We start from the raw sequence: 26245 nt of genomic DNA, 5'->3' as shown, positions 1-26245 counted from the left end.
GTATTATTGTTTGGAATGGACTTTGAGTGATGGGTTAAAAAATGGGGCTTTAAATGTTATATGGCTTATTTTGTATGAGTAGCAATGAAAAATTTTCCTGCTTTTTTGGGAGTCAAGGTCGTAAGGGCATTTTTTTTGTGTGTGTGTGCTAGTCCTGGGGCTTGAACTCAGGGCCTGGGCACTGTCCCTGTGCTTCTTTTGCAAGGATAGTACTCTACCACTTTGAGCCACATTGCCACTTTCAGCTTTCTGGTGGTTAATTGGAGAGAAGAGTCTCATAGACTTTCTTGCCCAGGCTGGCTTTGAACCATAATCCTCAAATCTCAGTGTCCTGAGTAGCTGGGATTATAGGCATGAGTCACCAGAGCCTGGCTCCTAAGTGCAATTTTTATAAATCTTAAGAGTATTATAATTTCCTTATGGAAATTCTTGAAGTCAAACTCTGCCTTATATATTATTAATTTCCAATCTCTGATTTTTTTTTCTCAGATCACCACTTTGATCGTAATTCTAAGTCTCACCCTTTCCAAGTCAAGTAAAGACCTTCTCTTTCTTTGATCTTTAGACTCTTTTTTTTTTTTTTTTTTGTCAGTCGTGGGGCTTGAACTCTGGACCTTGCTGCTGTTCCTGAGCTCTACAGCTCAACACAAGTGCTCTACCACTTCAGCCACAGCATCACTTCCAGTTTTCTGGTGGTTAATTGGAGATAAAAGTCTCATGGACTTTTCCTGTTTTGAACTGCAATCCTCAGATCTCAGCCCCTTGAACAGACGTATTACAGGTGTGAGCCACCAGTGCCCGGCTGATCTGTAGACTCCTTTTCAAATTGAACCTCTTTAAATCTCACTGATTTTCAGTGGGTTTTGTGAAAGTTACACATTATAATTGAGGAAAGTTACAACCTTAGTTGTATTATTCACTATGGTACTTGAATTCACCTATCTTTTTCTGATTAATAATGGTTCAAGATCTTTGAAATCTGTACTGATGTCTTAGTCCTACAAAAAAAGGAGAGTTTCAATAGGATTTTTTTTTAGCATGTGTGGAATGCTCATAATCTAATCTCTGTGAGAAGACCTAGAAAAATATTTTTGTATGTGTTACTTCTACTGAAAAATTAACTATGCTACTATGTTTATAAAACAGAACTTTGAAAAAATATCATTTACCTTAAACTTATAGAGAAACCACCACCAAAAGCAGTCATTCAGAAGGTAAATGGAGGCTTCTGAGAGAAAATGGTGCTTCCAGACTTTACAAAGTCTTTCCTACAGAAGAGATAGGTGAATCTCAAATTAAAATAGATCACAAAAATGCTAATGCAAATGTGCTTTACAAAGAATGTATTCCATGGTTATTGATCAGCATAGTCCAACAGATAATTAACATGAGCCACATTTATGATATTAATTTTCTGGTGGCTACTTTATTTTTATTTACTTTTTTGTCAGTTGTGGGGCCTACACTGTCCCTCAGCTCTTCAGCTCAAGGCTAGTGTTCTACCACTTGAACCACAGTGCCACTTCCGGCTCATTTTTCTGCTTATGTGGTGCTTAGGAATCGAACCCAGGGCCTCATGCATGCAAGGCAAGCATTCTACCACTGAGCCACCTTCCCAGCCCCTCTGGTAGCTACTTTAAAAAGTAAAAAGTTAAATGACAACCTGACTTGTAAGTTATTTTAGAGTCAAAGCAGCAGGCTAAACTATCCTGATCTGAGAGTGTAGAAACAGAAGGAAATGCATGGCATCTGGTCACATGCCCAGTCAGTGTATCCTTAGATTTGTAGGCACTAGCACTGTCTAATACATAATCTTTTGATAAATGGCATTAGACATCACTGGTATTTCCTGCCAAGTTTAATGTCCGAAGATCAACTTTTGCTTAATAATTAATTTGTCATAGCTTTAAATATAGATCTGGCTTATAAAATGATATTCTCAAAGTTTATTATACAGTAACAAAGTCATGTTTACCTACTTCAATGGCATGGTTTTTTAAAATAAAAAGGAAAACTCGTTTAGCATCCACATGTCTGGGTAATGGAGTAGTATCACTTATTCTGAAACCTGAGAAATTAGAACCCTAGAAAAAAAGAAAAATATCACAGAATAGAAATTAACAATGATTTTATTTCATGGTACTATACTATGTTATATCTCTCTAAGAAAAATCTTCACATTTTTTTTCTGGAAAAAGATGTATCTTATCATCCTTATATGGCAAATGAAAAAGCAATCATTTCAGAACTAGTTTTGGTATATGGTCAAATGATTTGCAATGTTAGCTAGATGACATAAGAAATATGAACGAGGCAGAAAGAGAAAGGCTCTATGCCTGCTTTTTTTTTTTTTTGGTCCGGTTGTGGGGCCTGAACTCTGGGCCTGGGTGCTGTCCCTCAGCTCTTCAGCTCAAGGCTAGCGCTCTGCCACTTCTGGCTTTTTTTTTCCTGCTTATGTGGTGCTGAGGAATTGAACCCAGGGTCTCATGCATGCAAGGCAAGCGCTCTACCATTGAGCCACCTTCCCAGCCCTCTATCTTTTTTTCTGAAACACTTCTCTATATTTTTATCTGCATCTCTTGTGTCATAAATGTTATTATAGCTCGATATAATATTTTCAATACACAATCCTGAAGAACAAAAAGTTTAAATACCTGTATATTCTTCTCCATCTTCATTTCATCTGAAAGCTGCAAAAGATATAAATAAAATCTTTAAAGCTCTTAATAACAGGTTTCCATGTTAAGAACCAGATTTTTAAAATACAGTAAAATGTTTATATTTAGTAAAAATTATGAAACTATTTTCAGTACAATTCATCTAAAAGTAATTTCAAAACATACTGAAAAGTTGTTTGATAAAATTCAACAATAAGAATTTTAAAACATGAGTCAGGTGCTGGTGGCTCACATCTGTACTCCTAGCTAGCAACTCAGGAGGCTGAGATCTGAGGATCATGGTTGAAAGTCAGCCTGGGAAGGAAAGGCCCTGTGAGACTCTTATCTCCATCTAACCACTAGAAAACTGAAAGTGGTGCTGTCCTTGAGCAAATGAGCTCAGAGATGGTGCCCAGGCCTAGAGTTCAAGCCACATGACTGACAAAAGCAAGAGGAGGGGGAGGGGGAGGGGGAGGGGGAGGGGGAGGGGAGGGGGAGGGGAGGGGGAGGGGGAGGGGGAGGGGAGGGGGAGGGGGAGGGGGAGGGGGAGGGGGAGGAGGAGGAGGAGGAGGAGGAGGAGGAGGAGGAGGAGGAGGATAGAGAAAAAAGAAAGGAGGAGGAAAAAGAATGAAGAAGAAGCCAGGTGCCAGTGGCTCACACTGTAATCCTAGCTACTCAGGAGGCTGAAATCTGAGGATTGTGGTTCAAAGCCAGCCCAGGCAGGAAAGTCCGTGAAACTCCTATCTCCAATAAACCACCAGAAAACTGGAAGTGGACCACCAGAAAACTGGAAGTGGTGCTATAGCTCAAGTGGTAGAGTGCTCGCCTTGAGCTGAAGAGCTGAGGGACAGCGCCCAGGCCCAGAGTTCAAGCCCCATGACCAAAAAAAAAAAAGGAATGAAGAAGAAAAAAGGAGGAGGAGGAGGATGAAGAGGAGAATTAGGAAGGAAGGAGAAAGGAGAAAGAAGAAAGAAGAAAGAAGAAAGAAGAAAAAGGAAAAAGAATGAAGAAGAAAAAAGAAAAAAGAAGGAAGAAGGAAGAAAGAATTATTATTATTATTATACAATTTTTTTTTGTCCTCATACTGGGGTGTGAACTCAGGGCTTCATTCTTGTTTGGTTTTTTGCTCATGGCTGCTGCTCTACCACTTGGGCCAGGTTTTCAGTGCAGCATTTTGCTGGTTAATTGGTGTTGAGTCCCTTAGGCTTTTCTGCCTCTGTTGTCTTCAAACTGTAATTGTCTCAACCTTCTGAGTCATTAGTACAGGCACAAACCAGTGCCTAGTCTTAAAACAAATTTTTTAATAATAAAATGAATGCAAGATGGGCACTGGTGGCTCACGCCTATAATTTTAGCTATTCAGGTGGCTAAAATCTGAGGATCATGATTCAGAGCCATCCCAGGCAAGAAAATCTGCACTGCTCTTAATCACCAGAAGTGAAGGTATGGCTTAAGTGGTGGTGCACTAGCCTTGAGCTAAAAAGGTCAGGGATAGCAGCCATGCACTGAGTTCAAGGCCCAGGACTGACTACCTGATTACTGTATAATTATTAGCTTTCCATTATTCCAAAACCTAAAACAGGTTACTGATGACACTTTAGAATATACTTCAAGACTCTGGTTTTAAAGGAAAATATGAGGTTTTCTAAGAGTTTGGGGATGGAGTTTTTGGGATCATGAAGGTATAGTATCATGTCATCTGCAAAAAGGGATAGTTTAACTTCTTCCTTCCCTATGTGGATCTCCTTAATGTCTTTTTCTTGCCTTATTGCCCTGGCTAAGGGTTCTAGGACTGTATTGAAGAGGAGAGGAGACAGTGGGCATCCTTGCCTTGTTCCTGATGTTAGGAGAATTGGTTGTAGTTTTTCCCCATTAAGTATAATATTGGCTCTTGGTCTGTCGTATATGGCTTTTATTATTTGAAGGAATGTTCCTACTATTCCTATTTTCTCCAGAGCTTTTAACATGAATGAATGTTGTATCTTATCAAAAGCCTTTTCTTCATCAGTGGAGATAGTCATGTGGTTCTTGACCTTGGATCTGTTGATGTGTTGGATTACATTTATTGATTTATGTACGTTAAACCATCCCTGCATCTCTAGGATGAAGCCTACCTGGTCGTAGTGTATGATTTTTTTTTTATGTGTTTCTGGATTCTGTTAGCTAGAATTTTGTTAAGGATCTTTGCATTTGTGTTCATCAAGGAGATTGGTCTGTAGTTCCTTGTTTTTGTAGGGTCTTTGCCTGGTTTGGGGATGAGTGTGATATTGGCATCGTAGAATGAGTTTGGGATAGCTCCCTTTTTTTCTACTTCTCTAAATAGCTTGAGGAGTATGGGTATTAGTTCTTCTTTAAAGGTCTTATAGAATTCTGTTGTGAATCCATCTGGTCCTGGGCTTTTCCTTGTTGGAAGACTTCTGATTGCTTCCTATATTTTGTTGTAAGATATTGGCTTATTTAATTGATTTACTTCTTCTTTGCTCAGTTTGGGCAACTTGTATTTTTCTAAAAATGCATACATTTCTGCTAGATTTTCTTTCTTTAGAGTATAGCTATTGAAAATAGTTCTTTATAATTGTTTGGATGTCTTGGGTATTTGTTGTGATTTTTCCTGTGACATCCCTGATCTTGTTAATTTGGGTTTCCTCTCTTCCTTTCTTAATTAATCTTGCCAAAGGTCCATCAATTTTATTTATTTTTTCAAAGAACCAGCTTTTTGTTTTTATTAACTTTATTTATTATTTTCCTATTCTCAATCTCATTAATTTCCACTCCTAATTTGATTATCTGGCTCTGTCTAGTAACTTTAGGTTCCATTTTTTCATGTTTTTCTAGCTGTTTTAATTGCAACATGAGATTATTTACTTGGTCTGTCTCTATTTTCTTGATGTGGGCAATGAGGGTGATAAATTTGCCCCTCAGGACTGCTTTTGCTGGGTCCCACAAGTTTCTTTGTGATACATATTCATTTTCATTGAATGTAGGAACTTTTTAATTTCCTCTCTAATTTCTTGTTACCCAGGTGTTGCTTAGAAGTGTGCTGTTCAATTTCCATGTATTTGAGTAATTCCTGCGGTATGTTTTCTTATTGAGAACTAGCCTGATTCCACTGTGGTTGGATAGGATACAGGGAATTATGTCAATCCCCTTGTATTTGCTTACGTTCCTTGTATGAACTACTATATGGTCTATTTTGAAAATCCTCCTATTTTATACTTCCTGCAGTACAGGAATGCACCACCTTGCTCAGCTATTGGTTGAAATAAAATCTTGCAAACTTTTTGCCCTGTCTGGCCTGGGACTGCCACCCTCCTAATCTCTACCTCCCAAATAGCTAGGATTGCAGAAGTGAGTCACTGTGTCTTGCTCATACAGCTTTTCTACTAATTTAATCATTCCTTTCTGTACAATATAAATAATATATCATTATGAATGGAAATTTTCAGGAAACTTTTGATAGACAAATGGTATCCTTATATTCTACAAATTATTTTAGATCAAAGGGATATAAAACTAAGTATATTTCCTGAGGTTTAGTATGATTTTAATACTAAAATCAACTACAGATTATATAGAAAATGATTATCTTATTAAACATAGATGCAAAGACTAAATAAAACAAAAACAAGGAAGCAATGATACATTATTTAATGAGGTTCAAAGTCTGAAGAGGTACCAATGTAATCTGTCACATTTACAGATTCAAGGATGAAATTACCTTTTGTTCTCACCATAGTACACTCATCCCCTCTCATTTCAAAACACTGATATTTCATCATTAATAATAATTTATTCTACATCTACATCCATATACACTTCTATATATTTTAAAAAAACTAAAAATTTCTTAATGTAAAAATATAATTATATGAACATTTAAATTATACTTAATAGCAATATACCTATATCCTCTCCATTAATGTCAGAGATAGCATGGGAATCCCTAACATTGTTGATATTCATAAGGCAATAATAATAACATCCTATAAGACATTAATAATGGGAAAATGTGATAGACAAACAATCTTGCCAAGATTATTAATAAAAATTTGTAATGCCTACGAAAAATGTAACAGGTAGTATATGTAAAGCTTATATAGAGAAAATCACACAGATTTTATTTTTTTTATTATTTATTATTTATTTTTTGGGGGGGGGTCCGGTCATGAGGCCTGAACTCTGGGCCTGGGCACTGTCCCTCAGCTCTTCAGCTCAAGGCTAGCGCTCTGCCACTTGAGCCACAGCACCACTTCAGGCTTTTTTCTTTGTTGCTTATGTGGTGCTGAGGAATCGAACCCAGGGCCTCATGCATGCAAGGCAAATGCTCTACCACTGAGCCACCTTCCCAGCCCCAAGATTTTAAAACTAAAAGACCCATACAAAAGAGTAAGTATGACTATATCTATGACCTAGCGATGAAGAAATCTTTCTAAAAACTATGTTGCCCAAAGTAAAGAAAGTTAGTAAAAATTATATATCCATGAACATATAAAATTCTATGTAGCAAAAAATACTTTTGCCAGGGCACTGGGAATCCTAACTATTCAGGAAGCTGAGATCTGAGGATTGTGGTTCGAACCCAGCCCAGGCAAGGACATCTGTGAGACTCTGATCTCCAATCACCACCAGAAAAGCAGAAGTAGAGCTGAGCTCAAAGTGGTAGAATGCTAGCCTGAATAAAAGAACTCAGGAGACAGTGCCCAGACCCCTGAGTTCAAGCCACACAACCAACCAAACCAAACCAAACCAAAAACCTTTTGGGTTAAGAGAAAATGGGATAAATATTTGTAACTCATATTACTGAGAAAATTTAATACTTTGAAGTATAAATAGCTCTTAAAACTAAAAATAAGCTGAGTGTTGTTCGTCCATACCTGTAACCTTAGCTACTGAAGAGGCTGGGATCTGCCCAGGCAGGAAAGACTGTGAGAACCTAGCCAGTTAACCACCAAAAAGCCATAAGTGTAGGTGTGGGCAAGAGTATGGGTAAAGCATCAGTCAGAGATTCCATTATTACAAACAGAAATAGTTGCTATCTAAATATCAACCTAGCAATGTATAGAAAAATACTTAAAACCAATACTTCCCCAGTTGGTTCTCCTTTTAGACATTTATTCTTATAATCATGGAAAAGAATCTTTGTAAATGACAATGAATAATAAAAACTAACTTAATTGTTCAACGAAAGGCCTAATAAATTGCTTGTTTATGAAACATACATTTTAATTTTTTTTTTTTTGGTCCAGTTGTGGGGCCTGAACTCTGGGCCTGGGCACTGTCCCTCAGCTCTTCAGCTCAAGGCTAGTGCCCTACCACTTGAGCCACAGCACCACTTCCGGCTTTTTTCTTTTTGCTTATATGGTGCTGAGGAATCGAACCCAGGGCCTCAGGCATGCAAGGCAAGCGCTCTACCACTGAGCCAACTTCCAAGCCCCTGAAACATACATTTTAAAATTATTTAAAATATGTGTTAGCTGGGAAGTTGGCTCAGTGGTAGAGTGTTTGCCTTGCATGTATAAGGCCCTGGGTTTGATTCCTCAGCACCACATAAGCAGAAAAAGCTGGAAGTGGGGCTGTGGCTCAAGTGGTAGAGTGCTAGCCTTGAGCTGAAGAGCTGAGGGACAGATCTCAGGCCCAGAGTTCAGGCCTCATGACTGGCAAAAAAAAAAAAAAAGTGTTAAAACTTGGTAGTACATTGATGGATTAGAAAAATTTTTTCTAAGAAAACACAAATGAAATAAGGTGACATCTATAAATGATAAAATTTTGATTGTAATTCCTTTTTAGTGCTTATCTCTTTTTCCCAATTTTCTAAAATTCCTCCCTTAGTGATTTATAGTAAGAAATAATAAATTTAAATTTTCTAGCCAGGTGATGGCAACTCACACCTATAATCCTAGCTACTCAGGAGGCTGAGATTTGAAGATCATTGTTGAAAGCCATCCTGGCAGGAAAGTCTATGACTCTCAGGTCCCTGAGTTCTTCTGTTCAAGGCTAGTACTCTAGCACTTTGAGCCATAGCACTACTTCCAGTTTTCTGGTGGTTAATTGGACATGAGTCTTTTAAAATATTAAATTAAGTGGATGGGCTAATGGTGGCAGATACTTAAATCTTTATAGCATTAACAATATGTAACTGAAAAATTTATTTTTGAAAAGGGCTAATTATATGTAAGTAATTCAAAAGCCTATTATAATTTTAGTGAAAATATGAAGATTTTTTAAAAACACTGACAAAATAATGATTGAAAATATTATCTTTTTCTAAAGGAAGAAGTTAAACATGGGACTTAGACTATAAAGTATGCATTATTATAAATTATGATAAAAATAAATGAATAATTATAAACCTCAAAGGATATGCATAAGTTGAAATCAATCTTTAAATAACTTGTAATGATATGAAGATACCTATACTCTACCAAGAGAGTACAAAGCCCCAGAAATTATTTGGTACATGATAGAACAAACACTTATGCTTTTCCTCCATGGTCTGTCTGACTGTTCTGATAATTTCTTATGGTGTGTTAATGACATTATAAATATCCAAATGTCCTTGCCAGAAAATAAAGCTTACCTACTCTATATTGTGAAGAGAAGATAAACCCAGTCATTCCTGAAATGGAAATAAGTAACCAAAAACTAAAAGGATGTTTAGAAAGTGTTAACAGTGCTTATCTGTGAGACTGCAGTGCTTATATGTTCTATACAAATACAATTTTTGAAGAATGAAAAATGTAAATATCATACCCTTATCTTCTTTTCTTTACTGCATTTCTGGAGGAATAACTTGTACTTTTCAAATGTTTCATCAGAATCTTTAAAAAAGTAATTGATAATATACTTAATCAAATTCTCTAGGAATGAAGAAAAACTTAAGTTCTTTAAAGAAATAATATTTAAGTTTAAATACTTAATAAGTTTAAATACTCTAATTTAGAGATATAACATAAAATTGAGTGAAGATGAGCTAGGAATTTTACTAAGTATAACCTATCCATACTTTTATTATTTTTAAATATATTTTTATTGTGAAAATACTGTACAGAGGGGTTACAATTACATGGGTAAGATAATGAGCACATTTCTTATCAAGCATTGTAGCCTCCTGCTTTGTTTCCCCTTCGCATCCCTTCGTATCCTCCCCCTCCACCAAAGTTGTAAAGTTCGTTTTTTCGACATAACGACTTGTACATCTCATTGTTGCAATGAGTCCTCCTGTATCCCTGTTTTAACAATTTGTTTTTTCCCTTCCCTTCCACATATACCAACATCATATATAGTGAAAGCAGGGGTTATACCATGGGGAAGGGACATACAAGGCAACAAAGACATAATCTTATAAATATGTTAGAAACAATCGCATGAAAGATCTCTCTCTCTTTTTTTTTTTTTTTTTTTTTGGTCAGTCATGGGACTTGAGCTCTAGGCCTGGGAGCTGTCCCTGAACAATTCAACTCAAGGCTCATCATGCTCTATCACTGGAGCCATCGCGCCACTTCTAGTTTTCTGGTGTTTTTTTTTTTTTTTTATTGTGATTAAGTGATTACATAATTTCCCAAATTTCACAGTATTGTGGAATAGTGATGCTCATTTAAAGTCACAAGCTCATTCTAACTTTCCTGGAGCAAATTGTCTATCACGGTCTATAACATATAAAGGTGTACACATATATCCCATACATGTGATCAGCAGCATGGGGTTATTTAGTAGTGGTTCGACCAGATGAGTGGAAGTTCTTTGTTTCTTAAGTCATGTTAATTTTATCGTATCACCTAACATTTTGGATTTAACATCCACTTATCAGGGAGACCATGTACCGTTTGTCTCTTTGCTCTTGGCTTACCTCGCTCAGCATGATTTCTTCTAGCTCCATCCATTTCCCTGCAAATGCCATTATTTTGTCATTTCTAATGGCTGCATAATATTCCATTGTGTATAGATACCACCATTTTTGGATCCATTCATCTGTGGTAGGGCATCTGGGTTGTTTCCATATCCTAGCTATTGTGAACAGTGCTGCAATAAACATGGAGGTACATGTGTCCTTGTATATTGGTTCCTGTTGTTCAGGGTAGATGCCTAGAAGTGGTCGTAAGGGAGGTCAATCTTTAGCTTTCTGAGGATCCTCCAGACTGCTTTCCAAAGTGGTTGTATAAGTGTACATTCCCACCAGAAGTGTAATAGGGTTCCTCTTTCTCCACATCCCCTCCAGCATTTGTCGTTGGCTGATTTGTGGATGTGGGACATTCTGACTGGGGTAAGGTGGTATCTCAGGGTTGTCTTTATTTGCATTTCCTTCACCACCAGGGATGATGAACATTTCCTCATGTGTTTCTTTGCCATTTTTATTTCTTCATCTGAGAAGTCCCTCTTTAGTTCCCTTGCCCATTTAGTAATTGGTTTGTTAGGTTTGGGAGGGATTAGTTTCTTGAGTTCCCTGTATATACTGGATGTTAACCCCTTGTCTGATATATTGCTGGTAAATATTTTTTCCCAATTAGTTGGTTGTCTTTCTAGCTTGGTTGCGATAGATTTAGCTGTGCAGAAGCTTCTTATTTTAAGATAGTCCCATTTGTTGAGTCTCTCTCCAATTTGTTGTGACCCTGGGACTCTGTTCAGGAAGTTCCTTCCTGTGCCTATTAGTTCAAGTGTTTCTCCTACTCTGTCCTGCAGTAGTTTCAGAGATTCAGGTTTAATGTTAAAGTCTTTAATCCATTTTGAGTTGCCTATCCATACTTTTAATGAGTAACTTTTATTTATGTTCTGTGTATTGTTGTGTGAGTGTTCCACCAAAATGTATAAATACTTACTTTTACATTTGAGATTTTGCCTTAGGTGATGACTACTGAACAAGATCACATTTTTCAGCTAATCACTTTGGTTTGGTTATTTGATGGATAGCTTAATTTCAATAAAGTGCATGGCCCAGTGAAAGATTATGTGGGCTTTTAAGTTACATAATGTAAACTTAAATCTAACCTCTGACATAAAATCAATGAATACATATAAAATTATTTTTTAAAAGCAGGAGACGGTACAAAGTGATATATTTATATTTTTGTGTTTACTTATATTTTACTTATGAAAACCATTTATGTACTTTGAATACAAACACAAGATACATGTGTATGCATAATATATACATAGTTGGTATATATATGTATGTGTGTATTCTCACAAATACTCTGTCCATATATATATATATGTATATATATATATATACACACACACAGAGAAAATACATATAAAAATTTAAAATTCAACATAAAAATTTTAAATAACTGGTGGATTTAATAGTAGCATATATAAGCATATGCTCTGAATTTGAAAAATTTAAATCCAAAAATTGGACATTAAAATCTAAATAATATAGTTTATAAATTTTATTTATTTATTTATTTTGTTTATTTATTTATTTATTTATTTATTTTATTTATTTCAGGGCCTGGACTTGGGGCCTGGGCGTTGTCCCTCAACTCTTCAGCTCAAGGCTAGCATTTGAGCCACAGTGCCACTGCTGACTTTTTTTGCTTATGTAGTGCTGAGGAATCGAATCCAGGGCCTCATGTATGCAAGCAAGGCAAGCACTTTACCATTGAGCAACCTTCCCAGCCCTCAATTTTATTTATTATACAGAAAAGACCAATGTTATTATCAAGGTGTTTTACCCCGCCTTAGTAATACTGGTATTTAGACTTATGGCCTCAAGCTTGCTAAACTGGCAAATTACTACTGCAGTCACTCCTCAAACTGTTTTTGTCAGTTATTTTTAAGACAGTGTCTCATAAATGCAATCCTTTCAACCTTAGTCGTCAGAGTTGCTAAGATAACAGGCATGAGCCACTAGCACCTAACTTGAAGTCTTTGTTAACACAAAGGGAATATCTGTGCTTATTGTATATGTGTGTGTGTGTGTGTGTGTGTGTGTGTGCGCGCACGTGTGTGTGTCTATGTGTATTGGTCCTGGTACTGGTACTTGAATTCAGGGCTTTGCATCCTCATTTGGTTTTTGACTGATTGCTGGCATTCTACCACTCAAATTAATAGACTCAAAGAAACTGAAAAATCTAAATGATTACACAAACTATGTTGAGAACCTATCTATTCTCAAATAAACAAAAAAAAATCTAGAAATAAGTTTCTAGATACAACTGATCTACCAAAATCCAATCCAAAGGGCATAAACCACCTAAGCAGATCAATAGCAAATAATGAGATTGAAGCAGTAATAGTCTTCCAAAGAAGAAAAGAATCCAAATGTTTCATGGCTAAATTCTAGAAGACTGTTAAAGCAGAACACCAATACTCCTGAAATTCTTCCATAAAAAAGAAGGTGAATGCTACTGACTCATTCTTATTTTTTCTGCTGGTCCTGGGGCTTGAACTCAGGGCAGGGTGCTGCCCCTGAACTTCATTTGCTCAAAGCTAGTGCTCTACAACTTGAGCCACCGATCTAGGTTTTTTTTGGTAGGCTATTGGAGATAAGAGATAAGAGTCTCATAGCCTTTCTGCTAAGACGAGCTTTGAACCACGATCCTCAGATCTCAGCCTCCTGAGTAGGATTACAGGTGTGAGCCACTGACACCCAGCTGTTCATATGTTTATATACAAAAAGTTATATGTATACAGAGAGAACATGATTTGAACTATGGGACTATCTAGGCGGATGAGGGATGGGGAGAGGGAAGAGAAAGATGGAGGGTGAGAAACTTTGAAATACATTTAACTGTGCATAAAGTCTGCATAAGGAGTCTCAAGGAAAGCTAGGGGATTGAGGGGAGAAGGGAAAAAGCTGTAGAGGTGGCTGTTCTGAGCAAGGTTTACTAGATGCATATCAAAAGTACCAAGGTAGAGCATCTTAGTGAAATGAATACACTAACAAAAAGGAATAAAAAAGAAAAAGTGAATGACAGGAGAGTGGAGTAGGCTTTATTGCAGGGGTAGTACCAGCAGAAAGGCTAATGAGAGTGAATGATGAAAACAGTCCAAGTAGTTTGTTTGCATGTATGAAAAGAGAACATTAAAACCTGTGAAATTGTTCTGTAAGTGGAGAGTAGCATAAAGGAGAGCAACAGAGGTAGGGAAGTTGGTCAGGATACACTGTATGCATGTGTAGAAATGTTACAACTAAGGTATGCTAACAAAAATACAGTAGAACTAAGAAAAAATATATTTTATTCTTCAGGACTGAGTGCATAGCTAACATGGTAAAGCACTTGCCTAGCAAGCATGAAGCCCTGAATTCAAACTTCATTACCCCACTAAAAGAAAAAATAATTATAGTCTAACATTTCCTTTTCTTTCTTTTTGTGCTGGTCCTGGGGCTTAAACTCAGGGCCTCGGCACTGTCCCTGAGCTTCTTTTGATCAAGACTAGTGCTTTACCACTGGATCTACAGCTCCAGTTTTGGCTTTTTTGGTAATTTAATAATGAGTTTCACAGACTTTCCTGCCCAGGCTGCCCTAGAACCTCAACCCCTAGACCTCAGCCTCCTGAGTAGCTAGGATTATAGGTGTGAGTCACCAGTGCATGGCTAGCATTTTCTTTGAAAATCTACATAAGGCAACAGCTACAAAGACAGACAGACAGACAGACAGACAGACAGACAGACAGACAGACACACACACACACACACACACACACACACACACAGATGACCATTAATTTACTTACATATAGAGGGAGATTTGCTTTTCTTGGCAGTCTCAACCTTCCACTCAAATAATTTTGAGGCATGCTCTTCCAAACACAGAGAGTAGTCCCTTAATCTTGACTCCATGGTATTGTATACTTCAAATATTAGAGGAACATTCTTCCATAGATGTGAATAAATTGATGAAACTGTATTGTCTTGTTTCATTTTTTTCAGCTCATTTTCCCATGAGTTATCAATATCCAAATCAATATCCCTGGGCCAATAATCCTGCAAAAAATGTGTAAGAGAATAAGTAAACAATTTTACTTTTGTGCCAGTCCTGGGACTTGAACTCAGGGCCTAGGCACTATCTCTGACCTTTTCTGCTTATGGCTAGTGCTCTACTATTTGAGCTATAGCTCCCCTTCTGGAGGTTAATTGGTGGTTAATTGGAGATAAGAATCTCATGGGCTTTCTTGCCTGAGCTACCTTACAATCTGATCCTCAGATTTTAGGCTTCTGAATAGATAGGATTACCAGTGCTTTCTGAGTAGGTAGGATTACCAGTACCTAGCCTAATGAACAATAATTTGATTTTTTACTGTGTACCACTTTGTTAAAGATTTTTTTTTTTGCCAGTTGTAGGCTTGAACTTAGGGCCTGGGCACTGTCCCTCAGCTTCTTTTGCTCAAGGCTAGCATTCTACCACTTGAGCTAAAGTGCCACTACTGGCCTTTTCTGTTTATGTGGTACTGAGGAATCTAACCCAGGGCTTCATGCATGCTAGGCAAGCACTCTACCACTAAGCCACATTCCCAACCCTTAAAGAAAATTTGACATAATTAAAAACCTCAAAACAATTGCAAGTGACCTTTTCTGTCCCTGCTAGCTTCAAACTATGATCCCCAGATCTCAGTGACTTGAGTAGTTAGGATTACAGGCATGAGCCACTGATGCCTGACTTTGTTTTCCTGGTCAGGAAATGGAGTACCTACAATTTTAGCAATTAAAAAATATATAATACTGTATTAACTTTTCTTCTCAAGGCTGGCACTCTACCACTTGAGCCTCAGCTCCACTTCTGGCTTTTAATTGAAGGTAAGAGTCTCAGGGACTTTGCTGACCAAGGTGGCTTTGAACTGTGATCCTCAGATACCTTAGCCTTCTAAATAATGGCATGAGCCATGCCGGGTGTGGGTGGCTCATGCCTGTAATCCTAGCTACTCAGGAGGCTGAGATCTGAGGATCGCGGTTCAAAGCCAGCCCGGGCAGGAGAGACCGTTGAGACTCCTATCTCCAATAAACCACCAGAAAACCGGAAGTGGCGCTGTAGCTCAAGTGGTAGAGCGCTCGCCTTGAGCTGAAGAGCTGAGGGACAGCGCCCAGGCCCAGAGTTCAAGTCCCACGACCGACAAAAAAAAAAAAAAAAAAATAATGGCATGGGCCACTGGTGACTCACTCATATATGTTATTTAAATCAATGAATCACTCAGTAAATGCACATAAAGTAAAATGCTCTACTCACCCAATTTTGAAACTTTAAAAATTCTTCATAGGTCTTTGGAAGCTCTTCTATTTTCTAATAAAGGAAATTCAGTATTGGTTATGGATGTAAATTTAGATTATGCATCATACTCATATATAATTTGCTTAAATTATACTCAAGTATATTCGAGTATACTTAAGTTATAATTTTCAGAGTGTGAGATACTGTACAATATTCATGCAGGTCCCTGCTCTCACAGACAGAGATAAATGTTTAGATTCTGAGGCTCCAACCTAACTCTATAAAAGACTTTCCTCTTATGTACTACCTTTAAAAAGAAACCTCTACATCAATGTTGCTGAATGCTGTCATTACAAATTCCTATGAGAATTCCAAGGTATTTCAGATTATTGTGCATAGCATCTATAATAAGTCTAGAGCCAAAATGAGAAGATGCTTTTCTTGCTGATGTGCTTCAAAAAGCTCCACTTGTAAGATGGTGAAGTAAGTCATAATCCATTTTTATTATCTAGTAGTTTCTTTGTGAGGTAAAAATATATCCAAGTTCAAACTTTGACATTTCTAGTTATAAAAGTGCCTATTTCATCAATATATGAAATGGTTGAGATGATCAAATCACAGGACTACCTTTTGTAATAGTGGTTACACATTTGAGATTGAGAGAGTATCTCATATGTGAGGAATATAAGTAATTATGTACCTAATAATAAAATAATAAATGTGTGTGGCAACTACTATAAAAATAAATGTTTAGATACAAGCAAAGATAAATAAAGCTATGAAACAAATATTATGGTACTCTTGGGATAGTCAGATTGAGAAGGATTAGAGAGTAGAAGAGATAGAATACATGAAAGGCTTAGGGGCAGAAAAATGTTCAAGTTATTTTCAGGGATGATGAGTATAGCAGTTTGGCTAGAAGGAACTAGCAGTGTGTTTGTGTGTTTGGTCCTCCAATCTCAGAAAGCTGAGATCTGAGAAATGAGGTTCAAAGCGAGCCCAAGAAGGAAAGTCTGTGAGACTCTTATCTCCAACTAACTAGCAAAATGCTATAAGTGGAGCTGTGGCTCAAGTGGTAAGGCACTAGCTTTGAGCAAAAAAATAGCAAAGGGTTTCTTTACCTGTATTGAAGCTCTATGCACCCAATAAACCTTCTTCAATGGGCTTGCCATGGTGCAGTAACTTTGTAGATGAAGACAAACCAGCTGGGGTTTAGGTGTTAGGGAGTTTTGGGGGGATCCAAATTGGAAAGATATCCGCATGCAAAAATAATTGAATTGGCCAAACAATTTCTTCTCGTTGCCCTTACACTTCGTTTGTTTCTGATTTTTGTTTTGTCAAAAAAGCATCAGTGAAGGAAGAACTGGAGAAAGAAAAATTATTAAGATGAACAATTTTTTACAGTTCTTGTATTCTAGGACCCAGAGAGAAGTGACACCAATAGTGAATCAAAAAATATGTAAGACTTCAGTTAACATTCCTCCTAGCTCAAATATTGAAGTAGCTAAGAGGTAGCTAAGAAGGGAGAGGTTTGATAACCGAGTTAATCCAGTTAAACTTGCAGTTTAACTTGCAGTTAAAATGGAGGGTGAACTAATCACAGGTGAAGTTAATCTAGTGAAATTGACACTAACTAAAACTCTGAAAACTAAAGGAAATGAAACATCAGCCTCCTTCAGGATGTCTGTTACATAATGGTTAACAAACTACAGAAAAACATACAAAGGAGGAGAATGGGATCCATAATCCAGGGATGAACATTGTTTGTAGAAACCAACTAACTGAGAAAATGGTTATTTTAATTACCAGAGGAGGGCTTTAAAATGACTACTGGAATTGTGTTAAAGATCATATAATATAGGTTACATAATACTAAATGAAGGAACAGGAATTGGAGATTGAAAATAAATGGAAATTCTAGGACTATGAATATCAGAGTAGGCTTCAAGACTTAAGAGTATTAGAAGGCAAGCCGGGCGCTGGTGGCTCACACCTGTAATCCTAGCTACTCAGGAGGCTGAGATCTGAGGATCGCGGTTCAAAGCCAGCCCGGGCAGGAGAGACTGTGAGACTCCTATCTCCAATAAACCACAAGAAAACCGGAAGTGGCGCTGTAGCTCAAGTGGTAGAGCGCTCGCCTTGAGCTGAAGAGCTGAGGGACAGCGCCCAGGCCCAGAGTTCAAGTCCCACTACCGACCAAAAAAAAAAAAAAAAAAAAAAGAGTGTTAGAAGGTATAACTCTGAGTCAGTTTATGCTATGCTAAATGTGTTTGTATCTAACAATAGTTTTTCCTGATGAATTTGATAAAAGTTAAAGGGAAACATAAAGAAAATTGTATTTCTAGTTGGAGATTTAACTGATTTCTCCAAGTAACTGATGAATCTGCTACACACATACACATAAATAAAAAAGGAGATAAGTGACTTGTAAAGTATTTTTAAGCAATTTAACCTTATTGGCATTACAAGCCAACTATATACCACAGCTGTGGAACATATAGTCCTTTAAAGTGGCAAACATGGAACAAGATTTTTGTTAAAACAAAAAACAACTTAGAACATGACAAACTATTAGTTCTTATCAGTATTTATTTTTCTCTATGTTTTCCTTGTAGTTATAGTGGGAGTTTTGAGACTAAATTCTGGTCAATTTGACATATTTCGTTTTGTATAAGACAGACCTCTGTAACTTTGTGTGTTTGTGTGTGTGTGTGTGTAATTTCACTATACTTTTTTTTTGACAAATAATCTATGGACCCCAAGTCCAAGGAGGTAGCAGATCACTAAAAAATAAAAAGAAACCTTTTCTTGATTCTAAACATTATATCTGACTAGAGGCATTCATAGTAACTTTATTGAATTCAAAGTAACTTTATTAAATTCACTATGTTGTTTTTATTTTTAATAATGGCCATGGACTGGGGGTAGGGGGGCTGTAGCTCACTGGTAGACCATTTGCCTAACATGAGTGAGGCCTCACTTCAACGCCCAGCACCACAAAACAAACGAAAAGATCCAGAATCTACTCTGTTGGGCCTACTGGTACATATGTGCCTGTAATCCAGGCACTATGAGGACTGAGACAAGAGAATACCATTTGTTTTTTTAAACTGGTACAATTAAATTAAATAGAAAATGATTGGGGATCTTTTGTTTTCCTGAGAGACTTCACCATTGCTTCTTTCTTTACCCAGAAACGTCTTCATTCTGCTTAGCTTAGTTCTTTCAAACTTTTCAGAGTACTGTGTACAATAAGAAACACACTTTACAACCAGAATAATGCATGTGTGTACATACATACATAATTAAAAACTCTATAAAGGGGCTGGGAAGGTGGCTCAGTGGTAGAGTGCTTGCCTTGCCTCATGCATAAGGCCCTGGGTTCAATTCCTCAGCACCACATAAGCAGAAAAAGCCACAACTAGCGCTGCGGTTCAAGTGGTAGAGCTCTAGCCTTGAGCCTTGAGCTGAGGTACAGCACCCAGGCCGAGTTCAGGCCCCATGACCAGCAAAAACCAAACCAAACAAACAAACAAAAAAACCCACCAGGGGCTGGGAAGGTGGCTCAGTGGTAGAGCGCTTGCTTTGCATGCATGAGGCCCTGGGTTTGATTCCTCAGCACCACATAAGCAAAAAGAAAAAAGCTGGAAGTGGCACTGTGGCTCAAGTGGTAGAGTGCTAGCCTTGAGCTGAAGAGCTAAGGGACAGCACCCAGGCCCAGAGTTCAGGCCCCACGACCAGACCCCCCCCCAAAAAAAAAAAACCCACCACCACCAAAACTATATAAAGTTCCACTTTGTATTATTTTGGTATTTAAAAACTGTAGCTTTGGGGCTGGGAAGGTGGCTCAGTGGTAGAGTGCTTGCCTTGCATACATGAGGCCCTGGGTTCGATTCCTCAGCACCACATGGGCAGAAAAAGCCAGAAGTGGCGCTGTGGCTCAAGTGGTAGGGTGCTAGCCTTGAGCTGAAGAGAGCAGGGACAGATCCCAGGCCCAGAGTTCAGGCCTCACAACTGACAAACAAAAAACTGTAGCTTTCAGGGGAGGAGGTAGGTAGGACTGAGGATTAAACTCAGACCCTTATGTTCTACAACTTGAGCCATGTACTCAAAGAACTTCCATTTCTTGTATGGCTGGTATTACAGACATGCCCACCACACTGGGTCAAAACTCTAGTCCTGACTGATTTCTTTGTCTACAAATGGATCAAGACGTCCAACAAAGATTCCTACATGCTTTTCCACTTGAAAAACACTGCTCTAAACTATCACCATTCAAGGCTTTCCCCAAATCCAGTGAGTAAAGCCTTCATCGGCCATTCCATTCTAAGCTCTTTGGAAATTCTTCTAACTTTACTAGTCATACGTATTATCTTTCTTTTTAAAAATGTTGCTATTATTATTGCACTGTGTGATTGTATCATTATTGTATTTCCCACCACTACTTGTGCTCAACAGGGCAAGGCCAGTCCTTTTTTTAAATTATTATTATTTCTTCTTCAGCTTCCTAAATTAATTGGACACGACTCAAATGTTCAACGATTTGTGTTTGGGTTCCAGGGTTGTCAAGCATGAACTTTTCACCAGTCAGAATTTCTTGCAGGTGTGGGGAGGAGGCATGGCGAGAAGAATTTGTCCACTGAACTGAGGCTTCATGTCGTGTCGGATACAATACACAGGAGCACCAACTGTGTCTTCCTGTTTTACCGAGAACCAAATTATCCACATACAAACGGTTTTCTCTTTTCGTTGCTGGTTCCCCCCCCTCAGAACTCTACAGGGCCCGAAAGACTTGATAACCCCCCACCAAAATTACGTTGGCATGACTACAGTGTTTTGATTACACAGAAAGCGTCCTGAGGTAACTATTTCTTTACCACGCACCGCAACGACTCTATTTGAGGAATCTGGCCAAGGTGGCATCCCCCGACGGCTGCCTCAGGGCTCGCATGCCATCCACATCCCTCAGAAAAGACGCCGCCGCCGCCGCCGCCGGCGAAGCCTGAAAGGCGCGGGAGCGGCGGGACTTCCTGTGTAACTCCGCCCCGCAGTCTTCCTCGCCAATCACCTTCGCCGCTGCGCCCGGCCCTTAGCAACAGCCCTAGCAACGATCTAGCCCCTCCCCCTGGTGTGTCCTGGGAAGCGCTTCCCTCCCGCCCCTACCTGGTCCGTGCAGGATATGGGACCGACGTGCGCTTTGGGGCTTGGACGGAGCGGAAGACGCGTGGAGCACTGCGTGGACTGTGGTGGGCTGTGCAGGTCTGAGTCCCACTTGAACCCCGCAAGCCGTTTGTGCCCCAAGTCTCTCGGGGGCGGGGGAGGGGAGCAGGGGCAGTGGAACTGCTCGTGCTGTGCGACTGGGGGTCACGACCCTAGCCGAGGTCATTCTGGGGGGTCACCTGTGAGGGAGACCCGGGTCTCTCGCGCGGGCTTTGTTTTTTGGCTTCTTGTAGGCCCTTGATAGCCCTATAGGAAAATTAAAAAAAAAAATTCCCTCCCTTTCAATGATTTTCTACACCCTCAGGGTTATCTGCCCTGGCCAAGGCAGTTTTTATATAGCTTCATTCTTTCACTTTTAGCCTTTGGAGTTGTTTCTGTTTGGGGGGAGGAGGGGAAGGAGTGGGGATGCGGTGGGAGTGGAGCAGAGATTGCTCATCACAGCAAAAAAACCCTAAAGTAGACACTGGAATATGTAGGCCGGGCCAGGGTATTTAAAATATTAAGAGTATGGTTACCTAATAAGCAGAGGAGTTTGTATCTGCTGTCTGAGTTATTTCTTGGGTGTGTAAGACAAAAATGAGGTATGCGTGAGGTGCTAGTTCCAAGGAGCTGGGTGAGAACGTTAATGCTTTAAGATTGCCACCTGTAAGGGCTATTTCTGACAACCCCACCCTACCAGGAAAAACTACTAGACAGTCTACATTACCATGTGTTAGGTGCTGTGGGAAAGGCCTTTAGTCACACACACACACACACACATGCATATATATATATATATATATATATATATATATATATATATATGTTGTATCTTAGGTTTAAAACAATGGATCTGTATATATTGCATAACCAGTTCTTAAAAATACTGCAGAAAGCCGGGCGCTGGTGGCTCACGCCTGTAATCCTAGCTACTCAGGAGGCTGAGATCTGAGGATCGCGGTTCAAAGCCAGCCCGGGCAGGAAAGACCGTGAGACTCCTATCTCCAATAAACCACCAGAAACCCGAAAGTGGCGCTGTAGCTCAAGTGGTAGAGCGCTCGCCTTGAGCTGAAGAGCTGAGGGACAGCGCCCAGGCCCAGAGTTCAAGCCCCACGACCGACAAAAAAAAAAAAAAAAAAAAAAAAAATACTGCAGAAGCCTGGTGCTAGTGGGTCACACCTGTAATCCTTGTTACTCAACAGGCTAAGATCTGAGGATTGCAGTTCGAAGCTAGTTGGAGCCGGAAAATTTGTGAGTCTCTTATTTCCAGTTAACCAACAAAAAACCCACAAGTGGAGCTGTGGCTCAAGTGGTAGAGTGCTAGCCTTGCCCAGAAAAGCTCAGGGATAGTGCCTAGGCCCTGAGTTCAAGCCCCAGGACAGGTGCCCCGAAAAATTAAACAACTCTATAAAAAAGGAATCTGAAACAACTATATCTAGTATTGAGATGGTCCTCAATACACAATAGAGGAGTGTTGGATAATATTCTTTTGGGAAAAATTGCCAAGCTGCCCAAGTCTATAAAGATAGTTTATCGGGTACTTCTGTAGTGAGATGCATAAGAGGATTCCTTGCTCCCCACCCCCCGAATATTTTTGATTTTGTTAACAGGTGTTTATTGACTTCTGGTGCAAAAGAATCTGGTGCAGGTGATACCAGAAAAGAATTCTGGTTTTGCAGAATTGAAGGGCAAAGAGTATCTCCATGAAGTGTTTTTCCATGGCAAACATGTGGAACTAATAATAAGTACTTAAGAGAGCGAGGTGTAGTTTGTGAGGAAGTTGATAGGGAGCCTGAGTTGGAATCCTGATTGTGAATCTATAAACAAGGTTATGTGCAAGGTAAAAATGATACATTTGGTGTATATAATTAGTTTTTTTTAATTCAATAGAAAGAGTAAAATACTATTTGTTATTGTGTTAATCTGTCTTTTTAACCTCACAAATCCAGCTATATGTACACTCATATATTTGGTGTTAATAAACATGTTATGAAAGCAATGAGTCAGGATACTTAAAATAATTTATACACTTTTTTTTTTTTTTTTTGCCAGTCCTGGGGCTTGAACTCAGGGGGCTGGACACTGTTCCTGAGCTTCTTTTGCTAGCACTCTACCACTAAGCCACAGCACCACTTCCAACTGTTTATGTGGTTCTGAGGAAGAGAACTTAGGGCTTCATGCATGCTAGGCAAGCACACTACCACTAAGCCACATGCCCAGCCCATAAATTGTTGATATTTCTGAGATATCTGAAGAGAATATACTTTGTGGGTTGTAGAATATCTCCAATATTTCCAGTAGTTTTCTTCAGAATACCAGACAACAACATTGTTTTCTCATGGAGTCATTTAGCCCCACTCAGTGTGGACCCTGTGTTGGCTTGTAATACTTGACAGTTAGCTAAAGAACTTCTCATTTCTGGGGACTAATAGGCTCTCTTCTCAGTTTTCTTCTTGGGACTGTAGATGGTCTCTGCAAAGCATTTGTGATTGTATGAAAAGTTTGGAGGTCTCTGTTTTTCTAGGGGTAAGAAACAAGATTTGCATGTGATTCTGAGACTCAAGGATGGCAGCTAAATATCCTGTACTCTTTGTCACAAAGGGCATCCTCACAAAGATGGAAGCCATTTTTAGGCAGGTGATTTGGAATGGCAATCACTGCATAATGTGTTTCATTTGTGAGTCTGGAAGAAGGGATTAGACTATTATTCTCAAATAGTACTTTCTTTGAGCACCTTTAGGATTTCGTTTCTTTTTTCTTTGTGTTGGTACTTGACTTGAAGTCAGGGCCTGGGCAATGACAATCTGTCTTTGTCACTCAGGACTGGCACTCTACCACTTGAGCCGCAGCGCCGCTTCCAACTGATCAACTTTATTCATGTAAATCTGTGCATAATTAATATGCAGCAAAAATATTTTCTGTATTTTTTTCTTTTTCCTCTGGGTGAATTTGTGAAGCACATTTTCCTTTTCCCTCAGGAAAAACATCCTTTTCTTTACATATCTTTGTGTCCCAAGCTCATTGGGATTTATAATTTTGAAAAGGAAATGTTCATAAGTGATTATGTTCATAGTGTCACAAACATCTAGTTACCAAATTATGTTGCATTTGTTTTCCTGAATTTTTTGTTCATTTTTTATTTTGGTAACCACAGAAGGAAATTTTCCTGTTGGAGTCACAGCATTTCTCCTATGGGTGTTTGTCCTCAAAGTGCTTTTGGAGTATCATAGTTAAACACCCCATTGCTGTAGGGTTTATAGTAAGAGAATCATTTTACTGCTATGGAATGCATGTAAATCAATAGAGCCTTGCTCATTTTTCTGCTTTGAAAGATATCTTGCGTTCAGGGTATGCATTAGCAGCCATCATCCTTCCTTGAAAATATTAAGTGGGAAAATTATTATTGTATTTTTAGAACTAAAAAACCTGAACACCTGTGTGTGTGTGTGTGTGTGTGTGTGTGTGTGTGTGTGTGTGTGTGTGTGTGTGTGTGATATACACACTTAGGAATCAATAGAAATTCTGAGACTGAGTGGAGATTAATGGTTTTACTATATAAACTTTTGTATCTTCTAAACTCTTACAAACTACCATTGGTAGTAATTTTTTTTTTTGGGGGGTGCCAATCCTGGGCCTTGAACTCAGAACCTGGGAGCTGTCCCAGAGCTCTTTGCTCAAGGTTAGTGCTCTACCACTTTGAGCCCAGCTTTTTTGGTGGTTAATTGGAGATAGAGTCTGACAGACTTTCCTGCTTTGGTTGCCTTTGGACTGTGATCCTTAGATCTTAGCTTTCTGAATAGCTGGGATTACAGGCATGAACCACTGATGTCTGGCAAGTGGGACGGTATGTTTTTATTTTATTTTATTTTTTGTCGGTCTTGGGGCTTGAACTCTGGGCTTGGGCACTGTCCCTCAGCTCTTCAGCTCAAGACGAGCGCTCTACTACCTGAGCCACAGTGCCACTTCCAGTTTACTGGAGATAAGAGTTTCACGGACTTTCCTGCCTGGGCTGGCTTTCAACTGCGATCCTCAGATCTTAGCCTCCTGAGTAGCTAAGATTACAGGTGTGAGCCACCAGCGCCCGGCTGGGACAGTATGTTTTAAGTTGGCGAGAATTTATCTTGGTAATAACTTACCGGTGTTAGGAAAGTGTCTTGTTTTTCTCTCACTTTCCCAGCACAATCACATGGAAAATTTCTGTGACCTTGGAAAGTGTCCCTATTAGCAAGCATGCAGTTCTGCAACCAGCATCAGCTGACTGTCTTCTGTTTTAACTCAATTCTAACTGGAGGTCACCCTCAGTCGAGGGTTCAGCCCCCAAGACTGCCTCAACTTTACACCCACTTGCAACCCAGCTTTAAGAATGTCTTACCAGCTACATATTGAAGTTCTCAAAAGCCCCTCCTCATTCATTTAATATACTAGAGTAGTTCACAGAAGTCAGGGAGACACTGTACCTATGCTTGCCTGTTTATTTATAAAGGTTATTTTAAAGGACACAAATATAGGAAATCTGGAAGTTTCTCTAGCTGGGAGCTTCATCCTTTTTGCAGTTGAAGAATGCCACCCTCCAGGCATGCAGATAAACGCCTTTCTGCAAACTTCTTGTTGTGCTGGGTGGAAGTCTTCAGGCCCTCATATGTTTTTCGTTTTTTAATGGCAACTGTTGCCTAGGGATGAGAGCTAATAGACTGGATGGAGAATCTCAGCACTCCCAGATTCCCTTCTGAAGAGTTTAAGATTAGAATTTAAGGTTGAGTTACAATGCAGGAAGTGTGTGTGTGTGTGAGTGAGAGTGAGTGTGTGAGTGTGAGTGCAAGAGACTGTTACTGTGTGATTGCTGTAACTTCAAACTTCTATTTTCATTAGAGTTCAACATGAGATTTGATGTCACCCTCCTATAATGTCAATTCCATTTACAGAGTTCACTATATTTCTGATTGGTACAAACATAAAGCCATTGAATTCCTAATACTTATAAAGCAAAATTGTCATTTGTGGAACAAAAAGGGTACTAGAAAAATGGAGTTTTATTCCCTAAATTTTATATTTGATATAATTTGTCTAAGATAACACTTTTCTATGTTTGTAGAAGAAATGGCCCAAGTAGAGAACTGTGATTTCTTATCTTTATTGTTTATTTAAAGTACTATTAAAGTATACCATAAATACTAAAACCAGCGCACAGTTATGAATTAAATTGAGATTTTTGTTTGTTTTTGGTTTTGGAGGGAGAGTAAAACG

General features: G+C 38.8%; 2 protein-coding genes across 3 annotated transcripts in view; one reads left to right on the top strand and one right to left on the bottom strand.

Annotated features, from left to right (window-relative positions):
* Positions 1-20762, bottom strand: part of LOC138804128 (protein FAM227B-like) — a 119977-nt gene extending 99215 nt beyond the window's left edge. Inside the window, exons 1-8 of the mRNA XM_069988407.1 lie at positions 20687-20762; positions 16924-17165; positions 15821-15874; positions 14334-14583; positions 9408-9475; positions 2655-2690; positions 1980-2084; positions 1170-1268 (exon numbers count right to left, since the gene is read on the bottom strand). Coding sequence (XP_069844508.1) covers positions 1170-1268; positions 1980-2084; positions 2655-2690; positions 9408-9475; positions 14334-14583; positions 15821-15874; positions 16924-17064 — 753 coding nt within the window. The 5' untranslated portion in view covers positions 17065-17165; positions 20687-20762. The remainder of the gene's footprint in view (positions 1-1169; positions 1269-1979; positions 2085-2654; positions 2691-9407; positions 9476-14333; positions 14584-15820; positions 15875-16923; positions 17166-20686) is intronic.
* Positions 20763-20963: 201 nt separating this feature from the next.
* The window catches only part of LOC138804124 (tRNA-uridine aminocarboxypropyltransferase 1-like), a 132071-nt gene continuing 126789 nt past the window's right edge, over positions 20964-26245 (top strand). Inside the window, exon 1 of one of the 2 annotated variants that reach the window (XM_069988400.1) lies at positions 20964-21061. Coding sequence is in view for 1 of the 2 variants with exons in the window: in XM_069988399.1 (XP_069844500.1) it covers positions 20982-21048 (67 nt within the window). In the remaining variant the exon portion in view is untranslated. The remainder of the gene's footprint in view (positions 21062-26245) is intronic. The other variant, XM_069988399.1, reaches the window with a different exon arrangement.

Source organism: Dipodomys merriami, unplaced genomic scaffold (assembly GCF_024711535.1).
Source record: "Dipodomys merriami isolate MVZ:Mamm:240054 unplaced genomic scaffold, mDipMer1.0.p SCAF_357, whole genome shotgun sequence".
Classification (NCBI taxonomy): domain Eukaryota; kingdom Metazoa; phylum Chordata; class Mammalia; order Rodentia; family Heteromyidae; genus Dipodomys; species Dipodomys merriami.
This window is presented reverse-complemented; position numbering and strand designations above follow the sequence as displayed.